Consider the following 18,065-nt stretch of genomic DNA (forward strand, 5'->3'; position numbering starts at 1 on the left):
GAACGACTTTTACACGGTGGATCCAGTACTTTAAAGTACCACACATCCACATGCATGTACCATAACGCTCCCCTGGATGAATATATGAATATATGAATATATGAATATATATGGGCAATGTCACCTGTTCTGGCATTCATCGTCGCCGGCGTACTCTGGTTGGCACCTTTCATTGCAGAGATGCCGATACCGTACTCCGTGCCGGGCAAGAGGTCTGCGGTGGAAAAATTGGGATCGGGGAGAGAAAGAAGTGATGTAAATGCAAATAGTCTGAGGCATCCCCGAGACACGAGACGGGAAAGGGATATGACATTTCACGACAGGATTTCTCCCGGAAGAGCGACCAATTAATTTCCAACAATTAGGCTGTTGAAAATAAGCTTTACGTCAAGACGCTTCGTCAAATGACATGCCCCCGCCTCCCCTCCCCCCCCTCCCCCACCCCGAAGAGAAACTTGTCATCTTCAAAGGAACACAGCGGCGATGTGCTTCAGCCTTGGCGGCGGGTGAAAGGGAGGGAATGAGAGACAGGGAGGAAATGAGATAGGAGGGGAAAGGAAATGAGGCCGGTTACACAGAGCACCGAGCATGACCGCCATAACCCTAAAACTTTTCCCTACCAGGCCGTTTCTTGAAAAAAAAAAAAAAAGAAAAAGCACCCTCGCCGACAGCCTTTCCAATAAACCTGCAGAGTAACGGGTAGATGTAATCAGGGGTCTGTCAGGTGAGCGAGACGATCCCGTCGTCGAAAGTAGGGAAAAAAAGACTTTCCTCAGTCGAGATCGTCCGTGGTGGCGGTTGAACTCCGCGCGTGGGGTGACGACGCTGCGTCTCGCGATTTGCCACCACCCCGGGTGAGGGCTGCGGGGAGGGGAGTCTAACAGCGCAATTCAAACGAGAAGAATGTACCTGAATGAAAGAAAACGGGAAGAAAAACGTGTGAATACGGCACAAGTCCTGACCTGTGAGGGTGGTCTTAGTGGTGGCGCCTTCGTTCCTGGGTACAATGACTTTGTCGTACAGGTCTCCGGATAGGGTGCTGTACACCAGCTGGTATCCTTCCACCTGCGGGCAAAGCACACTCTTACATTTTGACAGTTCACACCACAGAGGTGAAAATATTTAAGATACAAAGTGGTCTTATGCAGAATACGTTGTTTAAGGGGTTTTACTTCATCTAATTATCACGGGGGAACAAATGACGGCGTCATGCCTGCCATCAGGGAGAGATTCTCAACCTTTTTTGCATCGAGGGGACCCTCAATTTGATACGCATTAGGGCACATTTGATTCGATTTGCATTGTTAGGTATGACTGAGTACAAACCTCCATACCTGGATTTACTATATTTAGGGAGATAACAGTGAAACCAGAATCAAAAAAGTCATTATTGTAGATTTCCTAACGGTGCTAACGTCTTGAAAAGAGGTTTTACTATTAATAATTGCTGGGGACCCCTATGCAGGAGCCCTGAGAGGGTCCCCGGACCACACCTTTGAGATCCACTGCCCTGGAAACGCAGAGGAGCATAAATAACGGCATTTTTATGCTACTTAAATAACACAACTAACTGGGGAACCGGATGGGTGGGGTTTACAGTTAGACCATAATAGTTCCTCCCCAAGCAAAATCAGATGAAATAAAACTTTACTAATCACCTCCGCCTCGCTGTTGTCCCACTCCAGCTCCAGGGAGGTGGAGGTCTTGGACACCAGCCGCAGGTTCTTGGGGGCGTCGATCTCTGAGAAAAACGATAAAACTGACAATGTTGGGGACACTGAGACCATTTCTCAGAAATGGTGCACGGGACAACATCAGCCGTTTCTGATCATTCATGCATTCCTTTTTTTCTTCTTACATAAAATGTTTCATCTTTTACTGCTTTGCACCTGCAGCTTCACTGGAGGGTTTGGACTTACGCACATCTGAGAGCCTCAGATCAAACATCTACAAGTCGCTGACAATGCCAATAAGTATCAGCAGGCCTCACATATCTAATTTATTCTGTAGCTCCTCTGCAGGTGGATGGTGTAAATCACGTTAAAAGTATTTGGAATCAAAGAGAGCTGAGTTTTTCGGCTGATTACCTCAAGTTATCCAGTTTAAAATATTGCACTGTGGATAAATTGCATCTTTTGAGCATCAGAAAAGCAATTTTCAATAAGTACGAAAGCATTGTTTTGAACAGACCTGTACACGACCTGTTCAGTTGGACCTTTCATTCATTCATTCATCATCGACTTTTCCATTTGCCGTCATAGCGTTTACTACACACACGCACACGCCTACACGCACACACTCGCACACACACACACACACACACACACACACACACACACACACACACACACACACACACACACACACACACACACACACACACACACACACACACACACACACACACACAAGAGCTACATCCACGCATCTGCTTCCTGTCAGTCCTCACCGGTTGTGAACTCAGTGGAGATTGATCCGCTCTCGTTGCCTTTCCTGATGCCGCTCACGGAGACCTCGTACCGGGAGCCCGGCCTCAGGACCTGGAAACACACAGGACACGTTTTTCCTCTTTCACACGCTAATAATATAACACAGGGATAAACTAACAGACGTACACACAGATGAAAAACAAACTAACAAGACAAATTATTTGTCTTATAAAATAAGGTAATAATGTAATAGTAGTAATAGTACGTAATAGTCCGGATAGCACCCTGTCTAGGCATATTTTGCGACCATGACCGGCTGGCAGCACATTCTGCCCAATACATTTCCTTCGTTTTGGGCGACTACTGCCATACATCCAGTCATGCTGTCTGATCCAAAATATGTCGCTAGAGTTGAAAAATGTCAACAAATCCGGATCCCTGGTTGGATACCGAAGAGTGTGTCTGACTCAGATTCCAACTCTCCATAGAAATGAATGACACTTCTGATGTGTCTATTGGATTCAGTGTAAAGCTGTGGGACATGGGACATGTGCAATGTGAGGTTAAAATGAAGCTTTTTTGACTGTACACACACACACACACACACACACACACACACACACACACACACACACACACACACACACACACACACACACACACACACACACACACACACACACACACACCCTGTCACTCACTTGCAGGGAGTACTGGCTGAGCGTGGGCTGCAGGCGGAAGGTGGTCCGTGGACCCTCGCGGCCCACCAGGCCGTAGCGCAGCACCACCTGGTCGATCTTTGCCTTCGGGGGCCTCCACTCCACGAACGCCACCGTGTCCGACACGTCACGCACGACCAGCTGCGTAGGACCATCGATCACTGAGAGGGAGAGAAAGGAAGAAAGAAAGAAAGAAAGAAAGAAAGAATGAAAGAAACAAAGAAAGAAAGAAAGGAAGTATGAAAGAAACAATGAAAGAAAGGAAAAAAGAAAGAAAGAAAGAAAGAAAGAAAGAAATAAAGAAAGAAAGAAAGAAAGGGAGGTGGAAGAGAAACGGGGAACATACATGGAATAAAAAAATATTCTGACATTATCAAAAAGTGAGAGTTACCTTCCATGGTGAGAAAAGGATATTTTCCCACACTGAAAGTATATTTTTAGTATATAAAGTGTATTCAAAGTATATTTCTACCATTTTTCCTATTTTAAGAAGTACACTCATAGTGTTTTTTGTTTGTACTAATTTAAAGTACAGCTTCTTTACACTAGTCATAAATGTAAGTACACTGACACTATGAAGTTTATTGAAACATTAACCTAAACTAAGATGTACTTTAGTATGTTATTTCAGTTGTCAAAAGTAAGAAAAGTACATGAAAAATATATTTTGGATATTTGATATATTTGATGTATTAATATATTGACACTAACTAGAACTTCAGTGATTTCAATTTAATACTTTTGGATACGAATTGTGTATAAATACAAGAAACACTATATACAGTATAAGAAGTATACTTACTACTAGTATATAGTAAAGTAAATACTCTATATATACTTTCAGATAACATGTTAAATCAGTAGGAAAATGACCATATGCAAGTAGCCCATAGTGTACAAGTTACTAGGAAACCTTAGAGTTAATAGATAACCTGAGAGCTGATCATTTCATTAACTCAAATGAGGTCCAGGCCCCTGATGTGAGGCTCTTTTATTAAGGCTCTTAAATTATTATTATCACACCGTATACAGTATATTTCATCAAAGTCAAACCCTTCCCAAAATGGGCTTCAAAACTTTGCGCTGCAGCAAGATGAGAGACTTTAATGAGGCGGGGTCACACGTGTTAAACGCGCCTCCTCCCGCAGAATCTGGGGAGGCTGCGATCATTTGTGAGAGACAGAATAACCTCTGCCCGAGAGGGAATTCGCTAAGCGCTTCAATTTGCTTCGTTCCCTGTCAACGCCGGAGTCGGCCATCTCAACCACTCGGTGTGCGTGTTAGGAAAAGTGCTAATTAGCCTTCTTCCTTCCTTTTCATTGATTATATATCCCCCCAGCCCCCCGGCCGGGAAAGGTCAAGGTTCAACATCTGCTGCTCGAACAGGTGTTTTAGAAGAGAAAGTACTTTCAACCTTCACGTCAACACGTCGCCGATCAAGCTAGCGGTAGCTAAGCTCACGGATATCATCAAGCAGGATACTGTCGTATGATTATTGTCCTATATAATAGTAATGTCTTAATATATGCCAACTGTGTTAATATATATACTGTATGTCTTAAATAGGGCTTTTCATTATTATTAAATTTTTACTTTTTATTGTAATTTATTTTTAGCATTATTTTGTATTTTAATTATTTTTTTCAGACGAAACGCACCGTTCCTCACCGTGACAACTTCCTTGTACATGTAAATGCACCTGGCGGTGTAAACCATTTCCGGCTGGTAATTTGGGGTTAAAGTCCAAATGAATCCTCATGAATAAACCCAAACAGGACGAGAAATCATCACTTTTTCCCCTTGTTTTTACATGAATCGTCGTTCGTCACCGGCACGCGGAGTCGACCGGCTACATGGTACTCAGCAAAATGCACGTCCTAACACCAAACCAAGTATCACACTCAAACTTTGTTAATTAAACCTATGAGACATACACAGGTTAAAACATATAGGAGCCGCGTATCGCCCGTCCGCCTGGGCACCTGCAGGCACCGTGTCGGGGATCGGCCCCGTGGGGCCCGTCCTATAAAACCCGCCAGAGAAAGACGGCTCCGCTCCTCCCCTTCCTGGCGGTTTCCCCTCCGACGCTTTTCTCCGAGGAAAGACAAATCTTTACCCGTTATCAATAATTTAGCGGCTTCAAATTTGTCTTTTTTTTTTCCCCTTTTCCCCATCAAATTAGACGCCGTCGCAGCGGGGCCGACGTTGAGAAAAAAAAAAAGAATAACGGGAGGGTCGCATTAATTATTAACGCCGACTTAATTACGAGCGACAGAAAGCGCGTAAGGAACTTGACAGGAAATTGATGGTGTTTTGAGTGCGGGGCGACGGAGTTTGGATTGTTATGGAGGAGTTTAGGATTGGAATCTACTACGCCCGTCCAGGTGGTGTCAGTCAGGTGACGGCCCCGGCCCGCGGCTCGGTGAGGGTTATATTAAGGGTATAATTGGTGCGGGACCAACCAATATGTCAAGGTGACACCCTCCATTATTGTCTAGGTTATGTGTGCGTGTGTGTGTGTGTGTGTGTGTGTGTGTGTGTGTGTGTGTGCGTGTGAGATAGTGTGTGTAGGGAAGATGGCTCATATGTCTCTCTGGAGGGTACGGGGAAACCTGGAAGCCTCTGACTGGGAGATAGAAATTCTAAGTCGGCCAGTGGAAAGTTGGGCTTTTTGTAATTTGTTATATGCCATAGTGAAGGCAAATATGTGAAGTAAACATATATATATGTGCATGTATAAATGAATAAATAAATAAATAAATATATATATCTACTGTATAAATATGTATATATATATATATATATATATATATATATATACACACGCACACACACACTCACACACACACACACACACACACACACACACACACACACACACACACACACACACATATAAAACTATAATTATATATATCCTATCTGTTCCTGCCCATGGGAATGTGACTTGGCCGAGTCACAAATATCGACCGACAGGTGCTTTAGTTGTAACATATTCCTTCACGTTATTGAAACGGCCGTAAAGCAGGGGCGGTCAGTTATTTCTGAATAAAGACCGCTGTCTGTTAATAACGGCCATCGCCGCGGGCAACAGCTCCTCCGTCGAGTTTCCCGTCCCTTGTTTTGCGCCGCCCACAGCTCTTAAACTGGACATACTGGCCATAAAATCATTTCCAATCAACATTCCGTCTCAGTGTATTTCATTTCCTAAGTTGCTGTGTAATAAGCAGGATAACGTACGGCCAGCGGATCACTATCGCAAACGAAACCCTTTCGCAGTCATACGGGGCCTGTTGGGGTTATTTTACGATAATGAGCGGCCGGCCGCTATCCTTAAATTATTTAATGTCTTCCTGGTAGATTCATTGGAATGCGGTTGAATTTCTATCCAATTAAATTTTCCCTGCGAGTTAGAATGTCTCACACGACGTACACTCATTGTTAGTGGGAGGCCGATTGGACAGGCTTATCGGACGCCCACCTGAGCACTGGAATTTGGCGACGTGGGAAAGTTGGTCGGCACCACTTCGTTGGCCGTATTTATTTTAGCTTCACTGTAATAATTCAAATGAAATAGTTATAAGAGCAATACGTACGGGTTGTGACGGTGGCGGTGACCGGCTGGCTCCGGCCCTGGTCTCTGAGCGCCACCAGGTTGACCGTGTACTCCTCCCCTGGTCTTAGGCCCGTTTGCAGGAAGGAGGTGATGGTGCTGGGCAGCTGAGCGGTCATCCCTCCATCATTGTCCTGGGTGAAAGCAGAGAGAGTTTTAAAAGTCTCTTTCAAAAGTGAGTGAGTATAAAATGCCTGCCTTCCTGAAGAATTGGCTGCAGGTTGGTAATAAAGTAAGACTGCGTATGTTGTTAGGGGGGGCATTTTTGCCCCCCCTAACAACACCGACCATGCCATGTTATTGACGAGAAAACACAAATATATTCAAAAACTTTTGAACACTAATTTCTTCACTACCCTTCATAAAAAAAAACATTTTTGTGTCATTTCCCGAAATACACTGATAGGGGGGCATAGTTAAGTAGTTATATTTAGTTGACTCAACATTGTACATTGTGGACAGTTACCATGGACGGATAAGCAGTTAAAGAAAATGTCTGGATTGAGTATATGGAAGAATGGGTGTAGGAATGGATGGATGGATGGATGGATGGATGGATAGATGGCTGGCTGTATTGATTGATGATGGATGGATGGATGGATGGATGGATAGATGGCTGGCTGTATTGATTGATGATGGATGGATGGATGGATGGATGGATGGCTGTATTGACTGATGATGGATGGATGGATGGATGGATGGCTGTATTGACTGATGATGGATGGATGGATGGATGGATGGCTGTATTGACTGATGATGGATGGATGGATGGATGGATGGCTGTATTGACTGATGATGGATGGATGGATGGTGGCCAATGACCATGATTTTACAAAGACAGTGTTTTGACCAGTTTTATTGGTGGTAAATAGACATAATTCAAAGTTATGACAATGTGCCCTTTTGATGCAGCGGTAATAGTCAGGCTGAAAGCATGATTTCTGAATAAAATCAACCACATAACCAGACAAGCAAGAGCAAAAACAATGTATAGAAAGTTATTTTGCAACAAAAATATGGTGATTTTTAATGGAAGTCAATGGGTGTGTGACTTACAGTAGGTGCAGAATTCCTAGAAAGGCTTTTTTTTGAACCACTTTGAGGCATGTATCCAAAACAAAGGTTAAAAACTGCATCAAACTGCAAACTAGTCGTGCATACTGCAGTAATAAGAAATTTTGTGGCGGCAGCGCTTTGTGCCTGTCACAGGCCGAGCCCCCCTCCTGCTGCTTCAAGCTGCTCCACATGGATCCAGGACCAGACACGTGGAATTGCTCCAGCTGCTTCCAAACCTTCCCGAAGCCTCGATGGCGGAACCCTTTATTTTATTATCCAACGCGCTGCTAATTGCTCCACTATTGAGTTCAAACTGTAATTACAGCAGCGATCAATTTGATGACCGCCGTTAAAGGACCATCCAACCAGGTTATTACTTTTCCTAATTGCATTGTCTCCACGAATAGGGGGATACGGGATAACTCCAGTTCATAGAGCATTTGGATGGTGTGGATAGTGAGGGTGGGGTTATGTTTTTTTTTGTGTTTTTTGTATCCCGAGAGAATTTGGATTCTTTACATGTGATTGGCGTGGCTATGTTTCCTCTATTTACCTGGAGATGGAACAGAATGCATCATGGGAAGTGCATGATAACATGCACGTGAATGTATGCTGAATACATTCCATTCCAAGGCATAGAAATATTGGAATATATTGGATTATGAAAAGGCAGCATTAACTTAATAATAATAATAATAATAATAACAATAATAATAATAATAATAATTATTATTATTATTATTATTATTATTATTATTATTATCATTGTCATTATTATTATTATTATTATTATTATTATTATCATTATTATTATTATTATCATTATCATTATTATAATTATTATTATTATTATTATTATTATTTATGCTGGGCATTGAACCACATCTATATCCTCTATATTTCTTTATTTTTTCATTTTTTTTCATTTTCAGATTGTGAATATTTTCATGCATATTCTAAATTCCAAATCAGAATTCCTTGTATATGTAAATGTAGTTAGCCGATTAAACAGATCCTCATTCTGATTATGAAATAATTACTATTTTCTTTTCAGTCAAAGTAGCTTTGACAGCTCAGGTACAGAACCACAGAATGTGGGAGTCTGGTGTTTTGGCTCCCAAGTAGGCCAAGGTAATTTGTCAGTTTGTTTTTTTTTGCATATCGTGAAAGAAATTGCAGATTGTAAGCTTTCAAATAATGCGTCATACATAAAAAATCAGAAAAAAAAATTCAGAAGATATGCTTATTTGAAGGTTGTTACACCTAATCTCCTCGAGCAGAGAAAATGCCCCTTAAAGATCCTGAGCCTTTCACACTTCAGAGGATGGTAATAGGTGCGAACAATAGCTGTTAACGCCATCCCAACCACTGCCCCATTCGACTACCTGTCATTGTCAGCTAACCGCCAGGATCAAACTTGCAGGGCTGACATGTTTAAATTCAAAATGTACATTAAAATACATTTCAAAAATTATATATGATATGATATATGACATGATGTAACAGTATAAGATATATATATGATAAATGAGTATGTAAAATAAATATAAATATATGATAAAATGAGTCACTAAAAGAAGCAAAATGAACCTAACTAGTGTGTATAAACACATAAGTATGTCATTTATTCATTTTTCGTTAATTATTTATATATATACACTTTTTTAAATGTTTCACAATAAAATAATAATAAAACAAGTAGTATATTTCAATTTTTTTGTGTAGAACAACAAAATATATATAAACCATATTTTTCACACACAAATAATTATAGTGAGATAACTTATTGGAATAAAACCTCACAGTGAAACCAGTGTTCATTTTAGCAGCTATTTTAGATTTAGTTTTTACACGAAAAATGCAGATTCGGTTTAGTCGCATTTTAGGCATTTTTTATCTTTACAAGTTTTAGTCCACGACAATTCAAAACGATTTAGTCCCGTTTTAGTCGACGAAAAGTCACATTACACACGTTACACATTACATTTCAGTCAACATTATGTCATTACTCGTAGTCAAAATGTTTTCTGTCTTGAAACATATTAAATTAGACTAATACACTGTCTGTATGGCTGGGAATCTGGGAATCTGCTCACAGAATGCAAATGGCTTGGAGGACCCGGACATTTGCGCTCTGGGAATTGTTTTCTGGGAGGACCTTGCAGCGCCGCCTCGCGCTGCCAGTGCAGCTCCCCGTTATAATCGAGAGCTTCTGTCGCGCTCTCCTGTTAATCCATAACAACACGGAGACACTGTTTCCACGGGGAAGTGAAATGTCTTACTTCTGCTGTTTATTTGTGGTCGTTTCTTTCGCCATGTTTACGGAAGTAGCGTCACGTAAAGCGTCACGGAAGTAGAGTCGATACACTTCATAAGCTTATTTTTTTCGAAACCTTCTCACATTCTGACTTGATATCACACGGATTAGTAGTTTTTCAACGTTTAAACTTTCATTATATGAAGAGAAAAAAAAACAACCAAAACCCCCCCAAATTTTTTTTTCGATTTGCGGGACTTTTGCCGACTTTGGTCCACCTTTCACCAGACACCGTCACAAATTGTATTATTAATGGTGGCTTTTCTTTTCAGTGAAAAACTGAAAATAAAACTGACTAAATGCAATAAGTGGAAAATACATGTTAAATGTCATTTTTTTCCCTGATAATAAAAAACAGGAAGCCGAATGGCCCGGATGGCAAATGTAGGGTGGTCAATACAAACATTGGTGAGACAAAATTGCATTTTATGGCCTTGTACGATAAGCCGCTGCACCTTCCCCTCTCCCTTCACTTTCATTTTGCCTCTCTCTCTCTCTCTCTCTCTCTCTCTCTCTCTCTCTCTCTCTCTCTCTCTCTCTCTCCATCCCCGGCTCCTCTCCTCACTTTGAATTTAGATTTTTTATTTTTTATTCTTTTTTTGCCAGGGAGTAAAGTCGTCGTTTGTCCCCACGGGCCACAGCTTTTGTGCCGACTTCCATTACAAGATTGTCAAAATTCAACAATCCCCATTGCCGGACTTAATCCACAGGGGGCAGGACTGCAGTCTCCTAATATGATTTCCCCCGGGGCCGTGGGGAGGTCGGGGGGAGAAGAAGGGTCGGATGTGGAAAGAAGGTAAAGGGGAAGGAAAGAGTAGAAAGGGAGAGGTGTTGAACTAATAGGGCGGGAGGGGGGTTAAAATCACCACACGTTTGCATTTACAAACGTCCTGCTTTGAGTTATGACTGCATTGTATTTATTTTCCAAACAGAACGACGGACAAAGCACGGGGCTTTAGCGACTTAAGCTATGGACGCCGGACCAAACCAACGGGGGTATCTCCCCCCCCTTGGAGCACCTTTAAGGAGAAAACCAATTACTTTGGAGAAGGCACGAGATTAGAGTGCCGCGAGTACAGTACCTGGAGTTTACTGATGGAATTAAAAAAAAGGCTCTCGTCCGCCCCCCTCCCACGCCTTTGAACATGACGCCGTCAGGGTTTTTCATTTTTTTCGAACCGAGGGTTTACTCTCGGAGAAGGGTTTAATGGCTCATCCCGCTAATAGCCGGTAAGCTCTACACAATCCGCTCGGCTAATTCGGTACGGGCTTCGTATCGAACAGAACCACGGGAAAACACCAAATCTATCCCGTACCGCATCGCTTTACCCATTCATTCCCGGTAAATCAAGGTGGAAGCGGGAAATAAAGACAAAATAAATAAACGATGGTGTCATTGCATTGCATTGCATTTAGCAGACGCTTTTATCCAAAGCGACTTACAATTATTCAAACACTGACCGACGCAGCCATCAGGAGCAATTAGGGGTTAAGTGTCTTGCTCAAGGACGCTACAGCATGCGAGCAGGAGGAGCCTGGGATCGAACCAGCAACCTTTAGATTACTAGACCACCAGCTCATCAGAGGGGAAATACAAGGCACTGTTGACTACTCCATTCTGATTGGGCGACCGCGGCAACCAGCGGTCAGTTATTTCTGAATAATGACCGCCGTCTGTTAATAATGACCGTTGTCATAAGGCTGCTGGGTTATGCACCCGGCATGCTTTTGGGCTTACCTTGGGGATGAAGCTGATCTCCCAGCCGTCGAAGGAGTAGTAGAAGGGCTGCCACTGGACCTCCACGCTGGTCTCCGTGATGGATTTGAAGAGTAAACCGTCGGGATTGGACAGATCTGTGGAGGTGGCCGAAGATGTAATACTGCTCCCCCCACTGACCGGGCCGGAGCCATAAATCAGCCCTCCATCCATCCCTCCCTCCCTTCCTCCCTCCCTCCATTCATCCCTCCCTCCCTCCCTCCATCCATCCCTTTCAACTCCCTTTCTTTCGGTCACTCACTTGGAAAAGCAGCTGAGAGGAGCTGACCAATCTTCAAATGAAAGGTTACAAATCAGTTTGCAAAACAATCTGTTGCATTTTATGTATTTGTTTTGTAGTTTATAACCAATCGAAAATGCCTGTCTTTGATAGCCAGTTTATGGAGACGAGAGGTTTTTTTAAGGAATAAAATGTAATAATACAGCTTCAGTTGAGACTCAGGGGACTTTCTGTTTGAACAAACTGCTGCCGGTCCACATGTCCTGGAAGATTTCAATTTCCCAGACAAATGGGAAAGATTCTGGTCAGATATTATCTGTGTTTATTGAGCTTAAAAACAAGCAGGCTCTGTAAAAAAAATATTCATGAAGGCATGTCGATTTATAATATGTTTTATTTAATGTTCAAAATAAAATAGGTCCTGTTAGTTAACGCCGTTTAAAAAATAAATAAATAAATAAATATTATGAATATTACTACTTGAAATCAAGTAATTTCTGTTCGTGAACAATAAGTAACGAGTGCAGCTGCTTTAATTTACATTTCACTCAAATACAATTTTGATCAAATCAAAAACAACATAAATATGGCAAGTAGGTCTAAATAAATAATACAATTTGTGGTGTTGTAGGTCTTGTCGACATATTTTACACAATGGATATTTACAGTCTGCTTTGGGTCGGAAAAAAAAACTAACTCCTGGTGTATGTGGCCCTGTTGTCAGCGATACTTCATCTTTCTGCTTCTCCTCCGAGTTTTGACAGATTTAAATATTTCGGACTTCAACAGATTTTCCCGGCCAAAGACCAGATAATGGAAACTCTGCTCACAAATTCACAAAAGGATTGTGCGAGTTTTGCGGCCGCTAAAACCGCTGCAGAAAAAGCAACCGTCTAATTCTCAAAGCACCCGCAAATGGTGAAATGCACCCCTAACCGCGCTGCCATGCAAATAGCGGTTCGGTGCGCCAGTGCTATTTGCGCGTATTTAAAAGAGGTATGATGCATGCATTGTGAGCGAAATTGGTCCCTTTCTGTGCAAATGAGCCTCGTTGCAAATAGCGTCCAATTCAAAAACACCGATGCTTATAGCCACACGCATTTAGAATGTTATTACCGTCTGCAGAAAGTGGGTGGTAACTGCACGGAGAACCTTTTTTTTTTTTTTTTTTTTTTTTTTTTTTTTTTTTTAACGCAGCGGAGCGAGATTGCCTTCCGAGAGCTGGTGCAACTGAAGTGCATTTATGTCACCCAGACTTTTCAGTGATCTGTAAATGATATTTTCAAGTTCAAGTTCAAGAGATTATTTGTCACATATTTTGACAGTGTTATTATAAGGATCATTACTGTCACGGCATCTGCAGGTAGTGGTAGGCTGTGGTGGTTTTTTAAAAGCCACTCCAAGAGCAACTTGTTCATACCTTAAAGTACACCGCGTTCCAAATTATTATGCAAATATGATTTTTCTCTGATTTTCCTAAATATTCGATGCAAATGACAGTGATGCTAATTTTCAAGTCATCAACCGTTAGGGTATAATTTGAATGTTATTGAACAAAGCTCCCAATGATAACAGTATTTTTTTCAAAAATAAAAAACTCAAAATGCACTGTTCCAAATTATTATGTACAACAGTTTCAAAACATTTTATAGGTTGTAAAGAGCTGAAAATGGTCATTTGTTGAATTTGCAGCATTAGGAGGTCATATTTACTGAAATCAAAAGCTATTTCAATCAAAAACATCTTAACAGGCCAAGTTACATGTCAACATAGGACCCCTTCTTTGATATCACCGTCACAATTCTCGCATCCATTGAACTTGTGAGTTTTTGGAGAGCTCCTAGTTGAATTTCTTTGCAGGATGTCAGAATAGCCTCCCAGAGCTGCTGTTTTTTAATGCCAACTGCCTCCCACCCTCATAGATATTTTGCTTGAGGATGCTCCAAAGGTTCTCAATAGGGTTGAGGTCAGGGGAGGATGGGGGCCACACCATGAGTTTCTCTCCTTTTATGCCCATAGCAGCCAATGACACAGAGGTATTCTTTGCAGCATGAGATGGTGCATTGTCGTGCATGAAGATGATTTTGCTACGGAAGGCACGGTTCTTCTTTTTGTGCCATGGACGAAAGTGGTCAGTCAGAAAATCTATATACTTTGCCGAGGTCATTTTGACACCTTCAGGGACCCTAAAGGGGCCTCCCAGCTCTCTCCCCATGATTCCGGCCCAAAACATGACCCCGCCACCTCCTTGCTGACGTGGCAGCCTTGTTTGGACATGGTGGCCATCCACCAACCATCCACTACTCCATCCATCTGGACCATCCAGGGTTGCACGGCACTCATCAGTAAACAAGACTGTTTGAAAATGAGTCTTCTTGTATTTCTGGGCCCACTGCAACCGTTTCTGCTTATGAGCATTGGTTAGGGGTGGCCCAATAGTAGGTCTATGCACTTAATCCCATGAATTTGTCTGGCAGAAACCTTCCTCATTATGCCTTTATCTGCACAAACCTGTCTGTGCTCTGAATCAGCCACAAATCTCTTCACAGTACGATGATCACCCTTAAGTTTTTGTGAAATATCGAATGTTTTCATGCCTTGTCCAAGGCATTGCACTATTTGACGCTTTTCGGCAGCAGAGAGATCCTTTTTCTTTCCCATATTGCTTGAAACCGGTGGCCTGCTTAATAATGTGGAACATCCTTCTTAAGTAGTTTTCCTTTAATGGGGCTCACCTGGCAAACTAATTATCACAGGTGTCTGAGATTGATTTCAGTGATGCAAAGAGCCCTGAGACGCAACACCATCCATGAGTTTAATTGAAAAACAAAAAATTTTATGTTTATGACACTTAAATCCAAACTGCATAATAATTTGGAACGCGGTGTAATGGATTGTACAAATAATGCGTTACAAACATTGACAAAAACGGTTCCATAAATTCCTATAAAGCTCGAAAGATATCGAAAACAAATATTAAAAGTTACAAGGAATAGCGATTAAGTGGTCAAAACTGGCGCTGCGCTCCAAGGATTTCCCTACAATTTGACATTTTCACGAAACACTTTAAAATCAAAATAACTACTGTCCGACCATTATTTTAAGGTTGATATTTATTAAGTATTACATTATATTATTATATTATTAGCAGTGGCATGAATGCCCAGTGACTCTCCAATGGAGCCCAGTCCAATGGACGGTTTCATCCACAATTCATTAGTCCAAATCAACAGATCTGCCGTTAATTGAATTGATTGAATTCAGCGAGGGCAAATAATATTGTTTCATCAGCGAAGGATACGCCTCCGCCGTCGCTCTAAATTGCTCTAAATCGTTTTTTATTAGCGGTTAAGACCGAAACGACATTGACTCATCTGAGAAACGGGCGATAATGTGGTTGGACAGAGAGAGAGAGAGTGGATCTAATAGGAACATAACGAGAGAAATGCACGACTGCCTTAAAAAAAAAAAATAAAGTAAAGAAAGAGAAAAGTGGCGGCGTGCCTCTCCGCCTCGCCGTCCGCCGAATTAATGTTCAACAACACCCGGCGTGGTATGATATTAAGTGGGCTGGCGCAAGGATTTTTCGTAGCGTGTGAGTGTGTGGGCGAGCGAGGAAACAAGAGAGAGAGAGAGTGAGTGACACGGAACCGCTGTAGCAGGTTTGGGGATTTTAGACCCAGCTCGATCCAAGGGGGAGCAGGTGGCATTCTGAGGTCTATTGACATATGTGATTATGTGTCGGCGAATTGGACAAAATGTACGACAGAAAAAGTGTCAATCTGTTTGTGGATTAAAAATGTGTATGTGTGTGTGTGTGTGTGTGTGTGTGTGTGTGTGCGCGCGTGCGTGTGTGCGTGTGTGCGTGTGTGCACACTCACATGTGGAGACGGCGATGCTGGTGGGCACGCTGATGCTGCTGTTGATCACGGCGAAGACGTTGATGTTGTACTCCATGCCGGCCTGGAGGTCAGACACTGTGCAGGTGGTGACATTCCCCGGGACCCTCAGCTCAAGCTGGATGCCTGGGGGGCACGCAGAGATGGAGGTATGGGGTGAGGCTGCGCGATTCTTGCTAAAAATGTGAATCGCGATTTTTCACCCCAAGAATTGGGATAACCATTCTCTCACACGGTTCTTATTTTTCAATGAAAGCATTTATTGCTCTCTTTCCTAAAGAGACAACATTACATACAGTATGTCAAAGTACATGACTTAAACTTTGACTTAACAAAGTGTTTGATTTCAACTTAAAAGTCTCTTGAAAGATAAAAAATAAACTTGGAACACTTAATCAAAGTGATTAACTAATAGTATTTTATTTTTAATAAGAAAAAAACAAAAAACAGAAAACAAAAAACAAAAAACTAAGTGATGACCTTGAATGCTGGCTGGGCGGTTTGACCTAAAATTGATATCACGGTTCTGAAGCACAGACGTTAATGGTGTATATGACAGTATATTCGTTTTTCTTAAAATTCCAATATAAATACTTCTGAAAGGCTAAAGAACTGGTATGGCAACTGCATGGCAGCTATTACCTAAATTGTATTACTGTACTAGGGCATATTTCACATAGTACAGAACATTTAGAGAACTGCACTAACTGCAATATTAAACAGAGAAAATACAAAAGCTTTTCTCACTTTTTCATGAAATACAATAAAATCAAGCTGCACAAGCTGCTCAAGTATTTGTTGTTATTTAGGCCCCGTTTTGTGCGATTAAAATATTTTGATACATATAATAAATAAAAATGAATAACAAATAAATAAACATAATACATTTATATTTATTCTAAATAATAAACATTTTTTTCCGTCCTCTGTAACATTACATTACAGCTGGATGTCACGTTGCTACATGGAGAAAGCCAGGAGCCAACTCTACTGCGCATGTCTGCCGCCATTGAGGAGAGTGACAGAGCCATTATAGATGCTGTTTTCTCTGGAATATCGCACTGAAAGCAGCCATAAGTAACTATTGGTATTTTGGATTTGGCGCCCTACAGTTTCTGAGTGAAAGTGCAGTTTTAAACCACTGTCTTAAAACTTGTTCCATTAATAATTATTAATTCTTAATAAGAAATATAGTATTTTACCGAGCAAATTTGAACCTTATCAATCACATTTCAATAATGTTTCTATGCTCCAAACGCAAAGTCCACAGCTTGGCCCCCTGCTACCGGTGTAGGTACCAGATGTGCTCGGCGCAATGAAAGTGAGGGCCGGCGTGGGCCGGCTGACATGCGGGTGCCGGGAACACTACTGGCCAATCTCATCCGCGCTGTCTGGGCGGTGGAGCGACTACGTTTTGTATGAGCATTATTACCAAACGTCAAGGAAGTGCGGTAAAGCGTAAGGCACTTTTCCTGCGGTTTCGAACCCGAACACAGAAGGCGTTCGGGGGTGTGTGTGTGTCGGAATGATAGAGGTGCCATTCTTCATATTACAAGTCAGTGTACCATCAAAATGATTTTGAAGCTGTTATTTTAAGGTAAAAAAGTTACATAGTTACAAGTTTAAATGGCTTAAATAAAAACCGGGACCGTGGATTAATATAAAAGTTGTTTTTTTCTATTTATGAATTGCATGGAGGTTGTTTGTAGCCTGGATTGCAGCCCTAGTATGGAGGTATGGAATAGTCCAGGGTTAAATTGATAGTTGGTGAGTGCGTATACTAATAAGAAAGGAAGTGAGTTAATGTGGAGGCACTTGCTAGGATCCAAGTGCCATAGAGCGGTCATTCTCAACCTCTTTCATACAAAGGACCCTCAATTTGATACGCTTCAGGCCATTTCTATTGACAGATATGATTCCCTAACCGTGCTCACTTATTTTGTTGGGAACCTGCTGTACCCACTTGAAGGACCCCCTGGGGACCACATGCTGCCATAGACAAACACACTGACACATGCATTCATACGGAGTTGGA

General features: G+C 41.8%; 1 protein-coding gene across 1 annotated transcript in view; it reads right to left on the reverse strand.

Moving 5' to 3' along the window:
• The window catches only part of tnr (tenascin R (restrictin, janusin)), a gene marked incomplete at both ends in the record, with an annotated part of 108,679 nt that overhangs the window by 57,698 nt on the left and 32,916 nt on the right, over nucleotides 1-18,065 (reverse strand). Inside the window, 8 exons of the mRNA XM_080011295.1 lie at nucleotides 125-214; nucleotides 963-1,065; nucleotides 1,659-1,741; nucleotides 2,450-2,540; nucleotides 3,131-3,309; nucleotides 6,745-6,895; nucleotides 11,873-11,988; nucleotides 16,013-16,156. Of these exons, the coding sequence (XP_079867421.1) occupies nucleotides 125-214; nucleotides 963-1,065; nucleotides 1,659-1,741; nucleotides 2,450-2,540; nucleotides 3,131-3,309; nucleotides 6,745-6,895; nucleotides 11,873-11,988; nucleotides 16,013-16,156 (957 nt within the window). The remainder of the gene's footprint in view (nucleotides 1-124; nucleotides 215-962; nucleotides 1,066-1,658; nucleotides 1,742-2,449; nucleotides 2,541-3,130; nucleotides 3,310-6,744; nucleotides 6,896-11,872; nucleotides 11,989-16,012; nucleotides 16,157-18,065) is intronic.

This window comes from Zeus faber (assembly GCF_960531495.2).
Source record: "Zeus faber genome assembly, chromosome: 12".
Classification (NCBI taxonomy): Eukaryota; Metazoa; Chordata; class Actinopteri; order Zeiformes; family Zeidae; genus Zeus; species Zeus faber.